The sequence below is a fragment of the Pseudopodoces humilis genome, chromosome 6, assembly GCF_049639895.1.
Source record: "Pseudopodoces humilis isolate 2021_Gansu_Grassland_sample_001 chromosome 6, ASM4963989v1, whole genome shotgun sequence".
Taxonomy (NCBI): Eukaryota; Metazoa; Chordata; class Aves; order Passeriformes; family Paridae; genus Pseudopodoces; species Pseudopodoces humilis.
The window spans coordinates 44,904,255-44,921,059 of NC_142205.1; the positions used below are offsets into that span (position 1 = coordinate 44,904,255).

Here is a 16,805-nt window from a genome sequence, read left to right on the forward strand (position 1 = left end):
GATCAGAGCGGGAGCTGTCTTGGACACTGGCTATCTAAATCACCTTTCTTCAATCCAGCTGCCCTCCTTGTGCTCCCTTGACTTGTTGGGAGGCTGACTTTGATGAACGGGAGCACCCTGAAATTCCCACCTCAAAAGCAGAGTCAAAGGTCCTCCCTGTCTTTCTTTGGTAAATTGAGGCAGGCTGGGCTTTTGATCATCAAAGTTTTCCTGTTTTGGAAGGAGGAGGAGCTACTAGTCATGGGTTCATTGATTCCCTGCCCAGCAAGAATGTTTTCTTGCGCACAGCCAAGCCGCACCTCTGATGACTAACAGGCTGTTCTCTCTCTCTTTGATATACTATCAGCTGGGTTTATCAGAGTATCAACACAACCTCCCCACTCCAGGCCTCGCCCCTTCTGGCTAGCTCTCACTGCAGAGCGGGCAGGGGCTGGATGAGAGCTGAGCTCACCTCTTATTCCAAGGAATCTTAACAGCAGGTTTTAAGCTACTTATTTACTTTTTTTGGTCTGTGCAGGAAGTCTGAGCTAAAAAAAAAAAAAAAAAGGAAAGAGACAGAAGTATAATTGCTCTGGCACGCCTGCATTCCTACTTCAGTCTCAGACGGGCAGGCACTCTTTCTTGTCGGAGCCAGGAAGAGGATCTGATCCCTGAAGACCATCGCCACGAACGTGCGTAAGTGAAACCTGCAGCCATGCTGAAACAGATATTATCAGACATGTACATCGATCCGGAGCTGCTGGCAGAGCTCAGCGAGGAGCAGAAGCAGATCCTTTTCTTCAAGATGAGGCAGGAACAGATCAGACGGTGGGAGGAAAGAGAAGCTGCTGCAGAAAAGATTTCAGCAAAGAAGCCACTGCCAAGAAAAGGTAAGTCTCTGTCTCCTGGCTGCTTCATCCTCTGGCACATATCTGGCCTAGTCAACTGCTTCCTAGAAATAGGAAATAATGTATCTTTAGAGCAATTTCTTCTCCAAGGGACAGTGCATTGGCTTATTTCCAAACATAACTAAATCCACCTGCAAGGGGTAGTTTTGGCCAGGCTTACTCCCTGGCCCAGACATTCTGTCTTTGACCAAATTGCTCAACTGCCCTAGCTGGGAAGACATGGTTTATTTGCCCCCAGGAGATGCATCTCATTAAGTTTCCCACTAAATGGTGCCTCTGAATCTGTCTTTAACATAACCATGGATTTGAATATCTCTCCTGAGGCGCCAGATCTGATGGGCAGTTCCCGCTGAGATTTTAGATCTGAAGTTCTCTTGCCAGGATTACACAGCATTCCAGCTGCTAGGAAGAGAGATCTCTTCTTCCAGATCTTCCCCACATCCTCTATTTGCAGGTAGCTCACTCTCACACAGTTTGGAGAGGACAGTGGTCAGGAATTAAAGCAAGAAAAGCAATAGTGGTGATTCTTCTTCTTTGCTCCCAGACTCAGAAATGCCTCCTTCACTGACCTGGCTCAAGGGTTTGAAAAAATTGACAAGTGTGGGCTGCCTCCCAGTCGAGATTTTTTCACGTACAGTTGCTTTTGGGGGGACTCACCAACAGCAGCTGGTATAATACAGCAGGTGCAACACAGACCCTGCAAAGACTTACCCAGCAAAGAGCATTTGCCAAAGAGCTGCTTCTTTTCCAGCCAACAGGAAGTCAGTGACGTGGAAACTCGGTGCTGACAATGAAGTGTGGGTCTGGGTGATGGGTGAGCATCCTTCAGATAAATCCTATGCAGCCATCTGTGAAGAGATCCAGGCACAAAGAGCAAAGCGCTTAGAGAGAGAGCAAGGCCAGGAGGGCAGGTAAGCACCCTTCAGCTGAAGGACTCAGTGAGCAGATATGGAGGAGGAGGCTTTTGTCTGAGGACACATGAGCTGGAGTCTTCTCTGTAGGGGCTGTGGTTAGCACTGTGACACTAGCCTTGTTGGCAAAAGGCTCAGGCTGGCTTTCTGAGAGGGCACACAATGCTAGCAGAGACCAGCTGCAGCCTGAGACTTGCCCCAGCTCACTGAGTCTCCTGTGACACGGGTTCTGCGTGGGACCCTCTGCAGACCACAGGAAATGCTGATGCTGTTACTGCAGCAGGTGACAGGCTCAGATCGCTCTGATTCACCAGCAGGTGTGCAGGTACAGCTGGACAACAGTTACTCACCACAAGTCTTTAATTTAATTACTCACCTACCTGATCTGGAGATATAACTGCCTGTGCACATGTGGCTTCATTGCAGCTCTGCTCTGCTCACATGCAGCCTCCTCACAAGATGCTCAGACATCAGAAAGTGACTCCCTCTAAAATCCTCTCTCTCTTGCATTTCAGAGAGACTGACTCTTCTGCAACATGGTCTTTACACCCACAGCCAGGACTTCTGGCTGAGACAGATGTTCTTGGGAATAAAAAACACACTGCAGAGAAAAAAGAGGAACATGGGAGAAGAATGACTAATATTGATACAATAGGAAAAAGCCAGGAGCTCACAAAGGTAGTTTTCCATTTTCCCGTAAACTATAAGACACATGTTTTTTGAGGTCTCGGAAGTCCAGCAAATCCTGCTTACTGTAAATACAAATCTGAAGGAAAAATCCATCTATCTATAAAAGTTTTTCTTCTACAGAAGAGAGGAAACAATGTTGTTACATCCTTCCTTAAGACTCAGGAGGTCCGTGTGCTATTCTCAGCTGGGATAGATCTGCTCTGCCCCAAAGGATAAATTACTCTGAATTCTGCTGATTAATTACTGCTTTCATTCTCTGTGGATAAAACAAGGAGTTCAGTACCTTCCCTTCTGCACTTTGGCTGGTTTGGATTGCTTTTGGGGCAAGACCAGGGAGGCTATCTTAGGATCTTTAAATGGAAGATCACAGCCCTTGTGACAAATCATTTACTTTTGTAAAAGAACAAATGAAGATAATTTTACCAGCATCATTTGACATGCATATTTTAGGTGGTTCTTGGGGTTTTTTATCTTCTAATACAGAAAAAAGCTTATGACCTTAATAGCATAGGACAGCTCCAAGTGCAGTAATACAGTGTCTGCTTTCCTGTGGTGTTTCATTACAGAACTATTTTTTCCAGCAATAAATACATTTGTGCTTTTTATCTGGCTACAAAAAGCCATTTGCAGAGAAAGGAAAAAAAGAAGAGTTAAATTAACTACCCATGCAACCACAGTTGAACAAAAGGAACAGGACACCCTGCCAATTTAATGGGAGAAGTCCAGTCTCATTCTGCAGTTTTCATTCATGAACTTGTATGAATAGTGTATATTCTTTTATTGTACAGCCACTCAATACTTTGGTAGAAAAAGTATGATAACAGAAGGTTGGCTTTTGGCAAAATGCTCTCCTACTGCTACCAAAACAGTGAATGGAATTCAGAGTGATTGTCTCCTTTATCAAAAGCCTCTGAGTCACATGGGGTTTTTCTCTGCACTGTTTGCTGAAGTTGAGCAACTATGTGGGAGATTTTTTTTTCAAAGGAACTTATTAGTCAAAGCTGGCAAAAAAAAAACCCCAAACCAACAAACCAACCAACCAAACAAACAAAAAAACCAAAAACAAACAAGCCACCACCAAAAATCTAACCTCCCTTCAAAGTCTTGCACATGGAAATAGATGGGGAATATATATTTTCCTTTCTTTTCTGTCATATCATTAGTAAATTTTCCCAGGTTTCTGGGCCTTTTGCTGTTAGGAGGGCTCCAGACTGAAGTCCCCTGTTGTATTTTCTAGGCCTTTTCCTAGAGAGGCTTTTTCCCACCTCTTGCTTTAAAATGTTTTCTCTGAGATCTAGTTCCGATTTAACCAGAGGGATCCAGGTATCATGCTGCAGGGAATAGGGGTGATCTATAAAAAAATGCCGCTTCACACATATTTGAAGTTCCTAGTTTCCTGTTGAGGACAGGGGAAATTGCAAAGCCATGTTCATATTAAATATTAGCCAAGTAGTTGATGGGGCTAAGAGGAAGCGTGACCTTGGTAAGCAGTATAGTACAATTAACTCATCAGTTGTTGTGCCATGGGAGGCAGGGGGGGTCTGATGAGGAGGTAGGTGGGTGTTTACTGAAAGCCAAACCTAACAGTTTGTCTGCAGAGGCAGCTCTCAGCTAGGGGCTGCTGGCAGGGCAGCTTGGCTGGTTTTCAGGGAAGAGAGAACACAAAATATCCAGCCAGCTGGATCAGTTTGTCAAGTATGAGTTTGCAGCAACCCAGCCACAGCTGCAAACATGCACAGGCAGGTAAAGCTGTAGACAGCAGGTTCTGCAAGGGGTTGCTTTAGAGGAAGGGAAGAAAGGGACTGCTCCCTGGGAGTACTTGTGAGCATTGCTTAGCAAATCTAGGCATGCTTATGACAATCCTGACACACCTGAGTTCTCCTCCTGTGGCATGTATGGCCAAGTGTGATGGGAAACGCCCCCAGTGATTGTCAGAGCAGGCTGGCAAAATTTGTTAACAAATGTCACATAACTGCTTTTGCCTTAAACACCTATTGCACCAAAAAAAGGAGCAATTGTCCTAATGTCACATTTATTTCTCACTACTCTTTTGCTCTGCTCAGAGGGGAACCAGAAATGTTCATCAGATGCTGGCAGATTGCCATGTGAGGAAGCATAGTTTCCAACAGGTAAGTGGCAACCTATGATGCTCCTAACACATTGAGTGGGGTCAGTGCTTTATCCTGAAGTCCCAATCAGCTTCAGAGCCTCATGTGAGCCAAGAATGTTGTCACCTTTTGGACCAGTTTTATCCAGTACTGCCATGCTCCTCATGTGTGGCGTGATGATTTGGAGATGATACAAAGCAGGCCAGGCTGGCAGACTGGGGAGTAACACAGGGAGATGCTCCTGATGATTTTTGGTGGTTTTCATTCCTGCCTTGGTTATTACCTGCAGTAAAGACAGAGAGTTTCTATGTTGTTGTTATTGTTGAAATTGGATGGATTCACTATAAAGAATGGAGTTCTCAGTATTTCAAGGGTAGCTAAAAAGCAGGGCTAAAGCTTGCCTGAGACAAAGTATGCTGAACATACTGTTTCTTTCATAGATGAAGGAAGCACAGAGGAAAAATTCAGAAGAGATCACAGCCCCCCAGGAGCCAATACCACAGAGCCACTCCAGCACAGAGAGCCAGAGAACGCTGCAGAAATCAGATGAGAATGAGCCTGAATGGCAGGAATTCTGTAAGATCTTAAAATTGCCTTCTCCTATAAGGCTTGAGAAATCCTAGGGCTTTGTGGGGTCATCTCAACCCTTCTCCTGCCATACTAGAACTGAATAATAGGTCAGAGGGTGGAGAGTATTGCCAAGAAATACAGGGCTGTATTATCAGAAATATTTCTGGGTCCATGCAGCATTGAGACTAGACCTGGGCAGGGAAATGGAAAACTTTTCCAACTGACACTATGTTAAAACAAGCAACAGATACGAGACACATGAGCATAGCCAGTACAATTAACTTTAAACTAGAAGCTGGCCTTTTGTAGGTCTTTGCAGTAACATTGCTCTTGAGGACAAGGATAATGGGTAACAGGGACTAATCAAAATGGGCTTCCCTGCATTCCAGCATGATCCTACCTAAGTAAAGCCCTGCTGCACTGTCTCATATAATGAATCCAGATGGTAGAAAGAAAAATGGCAAACAGCATGAGACTTGCAGTAGCATCCATCACTGCTGCCAAATGCTTCCCGAAGGAGAACCTGATGCACTTTCCTTCCCAGCTCCTCTCCTGCTGCTCAGTAGATGGCAATGCTGTACCACCAGTTGTTTCCACTTCAGTCTAGGGGTTTTATTTTTCTCACTGATAAAAAAAAAAAACACTGACTGGAGAGCTGGTTACTTGTACAGACTCCAGGGTGAGATGGACCTAGACAATCATAGCAGCTTTTCAGGAAAAAAAACCCAAACAAAAACACAGTCAAGTTCTCCACTTTCCATAGTAGTTTCAGCAAGGCTCCTTCCCACCCTCCAAAATTAATTAGCACTTTCAAATCCTTCAAATGATTGATTTGGGGTCATTTCAGCAGCTTCAACTCCATAAGCCCACCCCCCACCCCAAACAGTTTACATGAAAGGCACTACAGAAATCCATGTCTGAACCAGGAGTCAGCATCTGAAACAAAACCAAGAAGTCTCTAAGTACAAAGGGACCTGCTACCAAGAAAAAGTGCACAGATTTTTAATCTTGTCCAAAAAAAAAACCTGTTTTTTAATCTTTTAAAAGAATAAAAACTCTGACACTTAACACTTGGGAGACATGTGGCAAATGGTCTTACAACTGAGTAAATCTTTCAGTTTGTGAAACGAGTTTTTCTTCCATTTCATCAAGCAGGAAAATGGCCAAAGGGTGGGTAGCAAGCTTTAAACTTGCTGCTTGTTTGCTCCTGTGAGACTCCTTTTTTGTTCCAGTGCAGAAATCCAAGGCAGCAGATGAGAAGAGACGCTCCCTTGCACGGCAAGCCAGAGATGACTACAGGAGACTTTCACTGCAGGGCATCCACAGAGGGAAACAGGCAGATATTTCCAAGGGCGCCACAGCAGGAGATCGGCGACCACTTCAATATCCACCCCTTCCCCCCAAGCCTAAACTTCTACCTCCTGCTGCAGCAAATGGGAGAGTGATTAGGTAAGGAAGCCCCTGTGCACTGTGGAAAGGAGAAGGGATGATATTCTTTTGCTCTAGCGTGGGATGGTTGAGAAGGGAATGGTTAGCTCTCCCCCTTGTGTGGAAGAGACTCCCAGCAGGGAAAAATACAGAGCCTAGGCTATATTCCAGCCTAGGGTGTGCTGAGGCCTTCAAGTGTTCATTCCTGGAGGGTAACTGGTTTAGTTAGTAGAGTGTCCTAAGCCTGGAACACATAGAGCTGCTATGATGACAGACATCCACTGAAAACCATATTCCATACACCTGAACTGGTGTAAGCTGCCTGTTTAGGACTGGTCTTAAAATCCTAAGCAAAATATAAGTCCTGCACAGGGACTCGAAACCTGTCATTTGAATCTGATGCACAAACCAGAGGTCTTTTCTAACAGGAAAGAGGGAGTGCAGAGGACAATCTCCAATTCCACAGAAGAAAGCATCATCAAGTGGTTCAAAGAGGAGCAATTCCCTCTCCGAGCCGGCTATCTGAAAACTACAGACAAAATAGCACCTTGGTTCCATGGTGAGTCCTGGGAATTTCCAACCCAACCCAAGTGTTCAAGGAGTTTTTTCTACTAACATGGCTGCTAACACAGGCTGGGCTTGGGAGTAAAGCTTCTATGGTGGAATCAACATACAACAACTACAATACCATTCTCTCTCATAACACAGCAACAGCCCTTTCAAGCTCTCCACGCTTGTCATTCATCATTGGCCAAGAGTGTAACAGTTAACAAAGAGCAGTTTGCCATGGCCTTTTACTAGCAATGGCAGCACTCTCCTTCCTGGGCTATTGGGCAAGAAAACAGTGAAAGTGGTGGAAGTGCCATGGACTGGTTTTAGAGCAGATTTCTTGTTAGAACTGTTCTGTCCAGTCCTGCACAAATGCTTTCCTCTCTTCAGTTTTGTGTTTTGGTTTTGAATAGGTATCCTAACCTCTAAGAAAGCAGAAGAGCTTCTGAATAAAACAGTACCAGGGAGTTTTCTGATCCGGGTCAGTGAGAAAATCAAAGGTTATGTGCTCTCCTATCGGTCTGTGGAAGGATGTAAACATTTCCTCATTGATGCCTCCAGTGATTCCTACAGCTTCCTGGGAGTGGACCAGCTGCAACATTCAATGCTGGCTGACCTTGTAGACTACCACAAGGTGAACAACTAGCAGTGCATTCATTAATTGCTTAATTGCCTCAGGACACTTTGAAATAAGAAAGAATAGATTCAGTTGTTTTGAAGTAAGTAACTAGATCCATTTTATTTGCCGCTGGGGATCCTGTGCGCTGCTCCAGAAGGGTATGTCAGCCTGACTGGTACAGCCCAAGTGATCTAATATATCACAGGTATCTTAGACTTGGCTCGCTCACCCTCAAGCACACAGAATACCTTGCATGCAGGGCCCAAGTTACTTACAAGCTACTTAGTAGAAATGTTGATGAGAGGTGACAACATACTCATGCAAACTCCTTTCTTTTGTATTCCCTCTGTGGTTAAGGGGCAAGTTGGGTAAACATGAAAACCTGCTTACCTTCAGCTTCAGCACAAAAGACAGCAAGGTATCTTTATAATCTCAAAGCAGGCAAAGGGTGGTATTGAGCAAAGGTAAAAATATAGAAGGGAAGGAGGAAGGTTGTTAGGCTCTTGCAACAATAACAGTGGTGTTTACCAGCACTGACTGCAGTTACATAGGTTTCAAGGAGAGCCAGATGGATTGTTCATTTCTTTACTGTCCAGAGACAGAACAATAATTTTTCTCATAGGTTCATATAAAATCCCTGTTTCTTTTAAAGAAGTGCCTATCTTAATACAGACACGGCTAAACAAAACTGGACATGAGAACAATAGCTGTGCTCATTTGCTCTATGGAACTCTGCCTGGACTGCCTGAACTTGCTTCTTGCGTGGTTTTTACAGTTCAGGCTGAAAGTATTAAAAGCAAGAGTTATACAGCTATTTGTACCAGAGCTAAAGGATTTAAAGCCTGGCTGTGCATAGCTACATAAAACACGGAGTCAAGCCCACAGTCTGCAAAGAATCCTGCAGACCCCCTGCACTACAGCACGTGTGGGCAGTTGAACCCACTCTGCCAAAGTGCCACATTGGGTTCTGTTTATCACCACCAGGTGACCATGGAAGAAGGCAGTCCCCACAGGCATCTGTTGCTAGGATGGAGAATGACAGTGGAAGAAGAGACTGTACTATCAGGGAATTCCCTGCTTAGAACAGGACTTGTCTAAGTAGAGGGTGTGCGCTCTGTCCAGAATCCACCCTTGTCCCTCCCACAAACAGCCAGAAGCACAATCCACAATCCCTGGTTCTGCTTTACCTGCATGCTGCACAGTCCTGGCTCCAGCACTTTCTAGGCAGGGCACCACTCCATGTCAGAGAAGCTGTAGTTTCCTCAGGGATGAGCACAGCTCTTTCCTAGAACCGCCAGAGTTGTGTCACTGAGTTATGGCACAGAGCACGCAGAGTCTGTTATGGAGACAGAGGGCAGAGGGCCCTTTCCTGAGTTCTCCAGGGAATTGAGCTGTATCACACAGTGGTGGGAACACATCCACACCATAATAGAGGCAGGAAGACTGCTGTCCACCTCGTGAAGTTGAGACAGGCAGGGTCTGTTTGAAAGCTGGTGTTTGATCATATCCTATATTAACAGGATGAACCCATCACTTCCTTGGGGAAGGAGCTGCTGCTTTACCCATGTGGCCAAGAGGACCAAGAGCCAGATTACATCTCTCTCTTTCAGTAAACCTCCCCATCTCACTGGGCAGCCCCAGACATGTATTCACAAAGAACTTGGGACTGAACTTGGAACTAGAGCTGCTGATATGTACCTGAAACCATATGTGCCTCTATTTTGTATCCTTCACAAAAAAATAGTAGGAGGATAAGTACTGTTGTGAGCTACAGGATGCATCAGCCCAGCAAGCTGCAAAGCACCTGAATACATTCCACAAGATGGAGAAAATGGGTTGCTGAAGTAATCAGTTGAACAGGGAGATACTGCCATGGATTTTCAGTGGGTTTTGTATGTTACTTGGAGGATTTCTGTATTTTGTACGTTACTGCAGGATTTCTGCCTTTTGTTCTTGAATGCAAGGTTGTGTGCCATCTGGGAAATAGATTAGTACCTACAGTTGAATGAGATTATACCTTCCTGAAGGCACAAAACCACTTGGAGAGTTGAATTGATCTTGATATATAATTTGCACAATGTGAAGCTTAATTCTATAAAATGCTGTGTCCTTGGAAGGAAGGATGTTCAGCCAAACATCCAAGCAAACCCTGAGTGCCTTTCAGTGAAAAGTGCTCTCTGTGACAAGAGATTTCCATGAAGAGTGCATTTTTAAAACTCCTCTAGCCTCTGAATCCTTACTCTTTTAACCTTTTAACTCCCACACAGGCCTTTCTGCATTGAGAGGGATTATCCTTTTTGAAAAAGAAAGGAAGTGGGACAAAGGTATCTGTATGAATGACTATCACATGTAAAGAGCCTAAAAATGTAAGAAGGAACACCTGTATCAGTATTAATGCAGTTTACAGAAGAGTTTTTGCCAGTAAAGAATACTATTTTCCAAAATATAGCTATTTATTGCAAGTTGTGTCCCGATTACTGAGATGCATCTGGTGTAAACTTCATCATAGAACTTGTTCTTTCAACATAACGTTCTCTCTTCTTATCTGTTACAATGCTATTTAAATACATCATTCTGGAGACTGGGGGAGAGCCTGGACAGAATCACATAACAAATTAGTCTTCATCCAGGTTCCCTCATGTTGTTGCACATGACAAACTGCAGCTGAGGGTTGTGGTGTGAATCTGCAAACATCATTTTTTAGAGGCACAATCCTCAAATAGTGAACAAGAGTTGATCTTGTTTCAGTTGTTTACCTGTTTATACCTGTTCCCTTTTTTCTGTTAGATCAGGGCTACTCAACTTAAAGGAGCAGTCAAATCTTTCAGCCTTACATTAATCTGGGATTTGCAGAATACAGATTTAAAGAAATTGTGATCATCTGGTCTTAAAATTTACAGCTATGCTGATAAGCAGTTTCCATTCCAGGAAAGAGGGGATAACTGCACTCCAGTTACAGCAGGTGTCACTTGCTAGAAATAAAGCCTTAATATAAACTGAAATTCTGAGTGTAGACACTCTGCCTCTGCAAATGACTTAATGAGCTTCTAGAGCAATATATCACATGTATCAGAGAGATAATTTCAATATAATCTGCATCAATCCTGAGAAAGAGTGATAGATTATTTGTAGGGGGCGAAAAAAATATCTCTTTCCCTCTTTATGAACTGTTTCTTTTAAAAATATGGTCAAAAATGAAAGGTCCTTCAGAAAAACATCTGTTTTTGTGTGAAGAATGTGCCATAGCTGATATCTTGCTTGAGACAAATTGTGAAGTATTTTGCAGACCTGTGGGCTGGTAAAGACAAGGGAAAAATATGGTCTAAAAAGGCATTTTGAGATGAAGGGTGTTAACTTGCAAAATAATATGCAGGCCGATTTGTCATGGACATAGCAGGACATAATCAATTTTAGCTCGAAGATCTTTAGTAAAACTCCTCAGGATTTGAACCTGCTGACAAGTGGACCAGTAGATTCACTGCCTTTAGATTAAACTACTTATTTGCAAATATTGTCTCAGTACAGCCCAGGAAAAACCACTATACATGTTCACATCATCCCACATGTTTGAGTCATGCCTCAGTTTTTCAAAGACCCACTTTTCTGCTGTGAGGCAAGAAATATGAACATTTAGATTACTGCACTGACTGAAAAGGCAACTACATTTCTAGAACAGATCCCCTCAAGGCTGGCTCTTCTATTGCTCCGAAATCCAGTTACTCTGAAAGTCTGTGGAACGAGGATGTCTTGCAGCAGTTGAGAATGAAGGGTGATGACATGACTTTGGCAGTTTCTCTGTAGAATCTTTCCTTCTTCAAGGGATGCAGTGCAAGGATTACAAGAGGAGTCAATTTGAAAATTGCTTGCTAGAGAGATCATGAATCCTGGAGGAGCATGGTGATTTGTTTTGCTCAATGCCTTTAGCCAGAGCATGCTGCAGTCATCAAAAAGCAAAACAAGGAGTCCCTGGATGGATGGCCTCCCCACCTGCACAGGGCCATCTCTAGCCCCTCCTCAACCAAGATCCAATCAGTTGTCATTTTGAGAAAGATCACAGGCTGGTCTGGGCACAAGGAAGATAGAGACCTTCATAACAAAATCTATTGTTCTGTTGGCTGCTCTTTTTGGACTTCACCTTTTTCTCACTGGGCTGGAAGACCCAGTTAGAGCTCCACTTGGCCGACAGAAACATAAGTAACAGCAGCTTCCCTTTCTCATGCTGTTCTTCACCTCTCCTGTCAGTGCAGTCTCCACCTCTAAGAGAGCCCTGCCAGACCTCTGCTGTGATTTGATTGCCTTGCACATCACAGATGTGGCCAATGACTGAGGGCTGCATATCTCCATCACTGATACCATCTCAGCTCTTGCAAAACTGGCTCATGCAGCCAAGGAACGGAAACTGCATAGACAGTATTATTCCTGGTAAGAGGAATGGCATCTCAGTGGAAAAGGATACACATGAAAATCACAAAGGTGCTATTTAAAAACATAAGTTGCGAAACTCTGACAGGATCCAGATGACGTGTTTGCAAAGGTACCCCAAGTAATGAAGTGCTGAATTTACAGCTGCCCAGTGCTTTGAACTGGAGACTAATAGAAGTTTGAAGGGACATCTGGAAATCATCTGGTCTAGTCCTGCCCTATGAATGAGGCTCAGGGAACACTGAATAAAACCATCATGGAAATAGTTAAGGTGAGGCTTGAGGTAGGCTATGATTACGAAACTTTCATAGTATATAACACCCAGTTTAAAGTTCAGGTTTAAGTGGGACAGAAGGAACAACTTTTGCCTTGAAACAGCTACCAAGTTTCATATGCACTCAACAAGCCATACCTGTCTCCTCCAATTGCATAATGTTTGTAAAGTTACTCCATCAATACAAAGTCCTTTATAAATAATTTCTCACATGTTCTGGGAACAAAGCAGTTCTTTGGAGGATCTACTTGAGTGATTGCTGAAGTTTCTATCAAAAGTGATGTATTTTGGAGCTTGAGGTTTTAAAGTACACAAAGTTTCTATCCTTTTTGTGCTTTTGGACACTTCGTCATTTGCAAGGCAAGTGCAGTGCAGATCCTTTGCACCAACAAAAGACAAACACATATAAACCTGTCCAAGGAAAAAGTACTTACAGCAGCATGGTCTCTGTCTGCAGAACGTGCACACAGTGCTTTCAAAAGAGGTTCATAGTGCTCTTTCTACTGCAGAGCTGCACAACAAAGAGTGGTTCACTTATTGTTCAGTGCTACCTTTCTTCTCCCCAGCTTTTACAAGCCAAAAATCAAATTAGAATCTGGTTCAGACTGCCTTGAATTAATCTGAATCTATAAAATAAAGAGACTGCCCAGAGAAACAGCATTTATGTGAGCAAATGGGATTCACAAGCCCATGCAGTTTTTGTTGGCTAGTATATATTAAAATGGTAAATAGCTGTCAGCATTAAAAGAAAATGCTTTACAAGAGCAGTAACTCAGACTTTCAACAGTTTTAGGCAGTTGCAACAAAAACTATTAAGAAGATGGCTAATTTTTACAATTAGTACCTATAATTATCATAAGAGAATTTGCAGGGTCCAGTAGTCCATCACAAAAATTTATTTTGTTAATTACAAAAAGCTTTCCATACCCTGGGCAAGACTCTGTATTTGGTTTAGAAGAAATACTTTGGTATAAAACCAGAAAATGTTCATCACTGTTGGTATCTGGCATTTGGAGTTTAAAGCCTCCTGCTAAATCAGTACTGCAAGTTGATATGTATTTCCTTTTCTTCAGTATGATAAAGCTTCTGCCTTCCAGTGCCCAGGTTGTGTAGAAAAATCATTTATCTGAACCCAGTTCCCATCCACAGAAACACAGATCTGCAGAGAATTTTCCAAGCATTGGAAGGCTGTACTATTTCCTACTAAGGCTAGAAGTAGAAAACCTGAAGTATAGCAAAATAATTCCCAAGGCAAACAAATTTCATTTAAAAATAAATCTTGAAATACATACAGCATTCTAAAGCAGAAATAACACTAACACTAACTTATTCACATGATACAGATGTGGCTCATTGCTTTTGGTTCACTGAACACAGAGAAGAACAAACAGTACCCTCTAGTGTTTTTCAACCATCACACTTGACCAGTAAGGTTTTCTCTTTCTTAAGTTTAGAAAGCACTTTCTGAGAAACCTCTTTTGCTGGATGAACTGGGAATGGCCTGTTAATGCACTGCTGCTGTTTCCCCCCTCCCAGCCCCTTAAAGGAAAAGTATTTTTGGTCACTCCAGCTTTACCATGGTTAACAATCAGATGTCCTTCTCAGAGCAGGAGTCTCTGTACTTAGTCAAAAATAGCCCTTTTTAGATATGTCAAGTTAAATGTAGAAAATAACTCCTGAATATTGGCCCACCAAAAGGTCAGTCCTTTAAATAACTGTACACATCTTACAAACATTTCAAAGGAAAAGCACATGCATTTGTTAGTGCGAATACCACACTGGTCACATAATACCACATAATGTTCATTGTCTCTGTGATGTGACCTTGAATTTCCTCAAGTCTTCAAGTCTTCTCCAGAAGCAAGTGCTGAACAGTCAGGATAATGGAGCACTTAAAAGCCCTATTAGAATAAAAACAAAAGTAGGGAGGATAGATGCTTTCCCTCTTCTTTTGCTACCATCCTGCTGGAATCTCCATCCTCTTTCAGTCTCATCCCAGCTTTTCCAGTTAAAACCTCTTTTTCAAAACACACTTAAGTCCAGTTCAGAGGCTTTTAACCTCCCTTTGTGGATTCAGCTCTTCTTACTGCTCAATTTCTGTCTATGAAGGTGTGTCTCAATCTCTTCCTTGAAAACAAGCATCCCAAGCTGGCCATGAGAAGCCTCATTCATGGCCTTGGACTGCATGCACATTTTGTACTGCTCTGGAGTCAGCTCATCCAGACACTGCTTTTCATGCCACAGATGGAAGAGACCCCTGACAGGCGTTCGGATCACCATGAGGTTGCTGTGAAGGTACTTACGGTACAGATGCACATCTTCACCACCCCAGCCTTTAATGTCCAGGTCAAAGCCACCTGACACAAACAAAACTCAAAATAAAACTAGAAATCCATTAGCAAACGATGCTATTAATTGCACTGCAGCTCTTTTATGGTTCCAGCCAGCCCTTTAAAACACACAAACTTTCTGTGAACATCAAATTTCCCATTTTCAAATCTTTCACTATTAGAGAAAAGTTATTTATTTGTAATTTTATTTGTAAGCAGTGCTTAGATTCTAATAATTCTATGGCACCTAGGAAAATCTTACCACAGCAGTGCTGCAAATTAGTGACACAAGACATATTGGCAAAGGAAAGGGAGGCTGATCATAATTTTCTATGTTTTAGCAAAAAGGCAGGTGTATTGGAGTGTTATTTTTCTTACCTATATTGATAAAATCAGATCTGTACTGGCAAGTCATCCCAAAACCAAAGTCTCTCCAAAATCCAGTTTCTTTTTTAATAATCTGCATGGAGAGAAAGGAATGTTTACATAGAAGTAGAAATTATTTCAGAGTGAGATTCTGACCTGAGTGTGGTCACAAATAGGAGCAACTGGTCTTTTATTCTTCCCCATGTGAATCCACAGCTGGTTCTGAACCTGTTTTTGTAGATACTTGTTGGATGTATCGGCCCCACCCCAAAATATCTGTGTTCTTAGCTATCATGTATAACCCTCCTGATCCAGAACAATCAGGTTTTGCTCTGCTCCTGCTGTTGTAGACCAAGTAGAACAATATCACACCTCTGGAGTTTACTTCTTTGCAGGCAAAGCAATCTCCAAAATTGTTAGTTTCTGTGGGATTCACACCTGATGTAAGAAATGTATTGCTAAACCAGGAAATCCAGACCCTGCTGTCAGAACAGATGATGGCATCTGCGTTGTGTACCACAAGAAAGAAAACAGTGGTTCCAACCTGATCACGCAACCGACACCTTGTGGATTACATTGATTTTGAGTAACAAGAATAATTTTCCATTACAGAACTGATATATCCATCTAAAATTGAACTCCAGAAATGCTGGGTGATAGATATATGTCCCATAAAAGCCTTTGTGAAAATGAATGGTCTGCCTTCCTGAGATGGACAATGGAAACATTATGTATTACAGGTAGAAAATCAGAGAACTGAGAAACCATGGCTATAATCTTGAAAAGGAGATATCCAAGTACAGATCTTTAAGGTCATAATTCATGCATGTGAGTGACCTAACCCAATCTGTGAGACATCCAAGAGCTTCACAGGACTGGGACAGGCATTTAAATCTTCTGAGCAAGTCAGCAGTACTTTACACTCTTGAATGTCTGGTTAGAAACCCATCCCTTAGCAGCTGATTTGGAAAATCTTAACCTTCCTTGTGACAGAATTTCAGAAGAGGAGGGAAGAGAATTTCCATTTCTGGATTTACAAATCCCAGTATTTCCTTTATGAAGAAACGGCTCTTCCAAAATTTTCTCTCCTGATTTCTCATCCATGCCTCCCATTTTTGTTCATAACTCCTGTCACTTCAAATGCTTTTCTAAAAATTTTATTTTACTGCTCACATTGCTATACATTTAATTTCTCATTTCTCCTTTCCTTGAAAAAGTCAAGTCACTGCAAAAGCAAATTAAACGGAAACAAGATTGTATCTGCCAGGCCTGCAGTGTAACAAGAAGCATCCATCACAATGTCCTTACAGCAAGCTATTCATGTGCATTAGCATTATTATTTCCCATTAGGGCAAGTGGCTGCTGCACAAATCAAATTCTATTGAAGATTTTTGAAGGTTTTTTGTTTTTTCTCCTCAGTAGCCCAAGTTCCAGGATAGAGAGCTAACACTGTCTTGTTCTTTTGGCATAGATCTGGTCTGATGACTGGCAACTAATGTGGGCTAAAAATATAAAAATATACATAAAAATGTGATTGGCTGCACTTCTTTAAATCAAGAAGCTTTTCTGACATAAGCATCACATTTTATGATTCAAATATTAGCTACAAATATTTCCACAATCCTGACAATGTACTTTGTGGAATTTATGC

General features: G+C 42.5%; 2 protein-coding genes and 1 long non-coding RNA gene across 4 annotated transcripts in view; 1 reads left to right on the forward strand and 2 right to left on the reverse strand.

Annotated features, from left to right (window-relative positions):
• The first annotated feature begins 412 nt into the window (after positions 1-412).
• Positions 413-10,210, forward strand: SH2D4A (SH2 domain containing 4A). The gene is made up of 9 exons (XM_005517529.3): positions 413-869; positions 1,639-1,798; positions 2,314-2,476; positions 4,552-4,617; positions 5,037-5,172; positions 6,399-6,615; positions 7,023-7,153; positions 7,557-7,777; positions 9,283-10,210. The coding sequence occupies exons 1-9, from the start codon at positions 695-697 to the stop codon at positions 9,373-9,375; spliced, it is 1,362 nt and encodes a 453-aa protein (XP_005517586.1). The 5' UTR covers positions 413-694; the 3' UTR covers positions 9,376-10,210.
• Positions 1,637-4,856, reverse strand: LOC148184166 (uncharacterized). Its single transcript, XR_015772704.1, has 3 exons — positions 4,723-4,856; positions 2,175-2,399; positions 1,637-1,735 (listed from the first exon to the last, which is right to left on the reverse strand). It is a non-coding gene; the product is annotated as an uncharacterized LOC148184166 (long non-coding RNA).
• Positions 10,211-13,347: 3,137 nt separating the features above from the next.
• Positions 13,348-16,805, reverse strand: part of CSGALNACT1 (chondroitin sulfate N-acetylgalactosaminyltransferase 1) — a 41,443-nt gene continuing 37,985 nt past the window's right edge. For both annotated transcript variants that reach the window (XM_005517528.3, XM_088056471.1), the window contains 2 exons: positions 15,167-15,248; positions 13,348-14,815 (listed from right to left, as the gene is read on the reverse strand). In XM_005517528.3, the coding sequence (XP_005517585.1) occupies positions 14,532-14,815; positions 15,167-15,248 (366 nt within the window). In that variant the 3' untranslated portion in view covers positions 13,348-14,531. The remainder of the gene's footprint in view (positions 14,816-15,166; positions 15,249-16,805) is intronic.

Coding starts and splice junctions, on each gene's coding strand:
- SH2D4A (XM_005517529.3), top strand. CDS start 695: ATGCTGAAACAGATATTATCAGACATGTACATCGATCCGGAGCTGCTG. Junction 2,477..4,551: donor AAAGCCAGGAGCTCACAAAG/GTAGTTTTCCAT, acceptor TGCTCTGCTCAG/AGGGGAACCAGAAATGTTCA. Junction 5,173..6,398: donor GCCTGAATGGCAGGAATTCT/GTAAGATCTTAA, acceptor TTTTTGTTCCAG/TGCAGAAATCCAAGGCAGCA.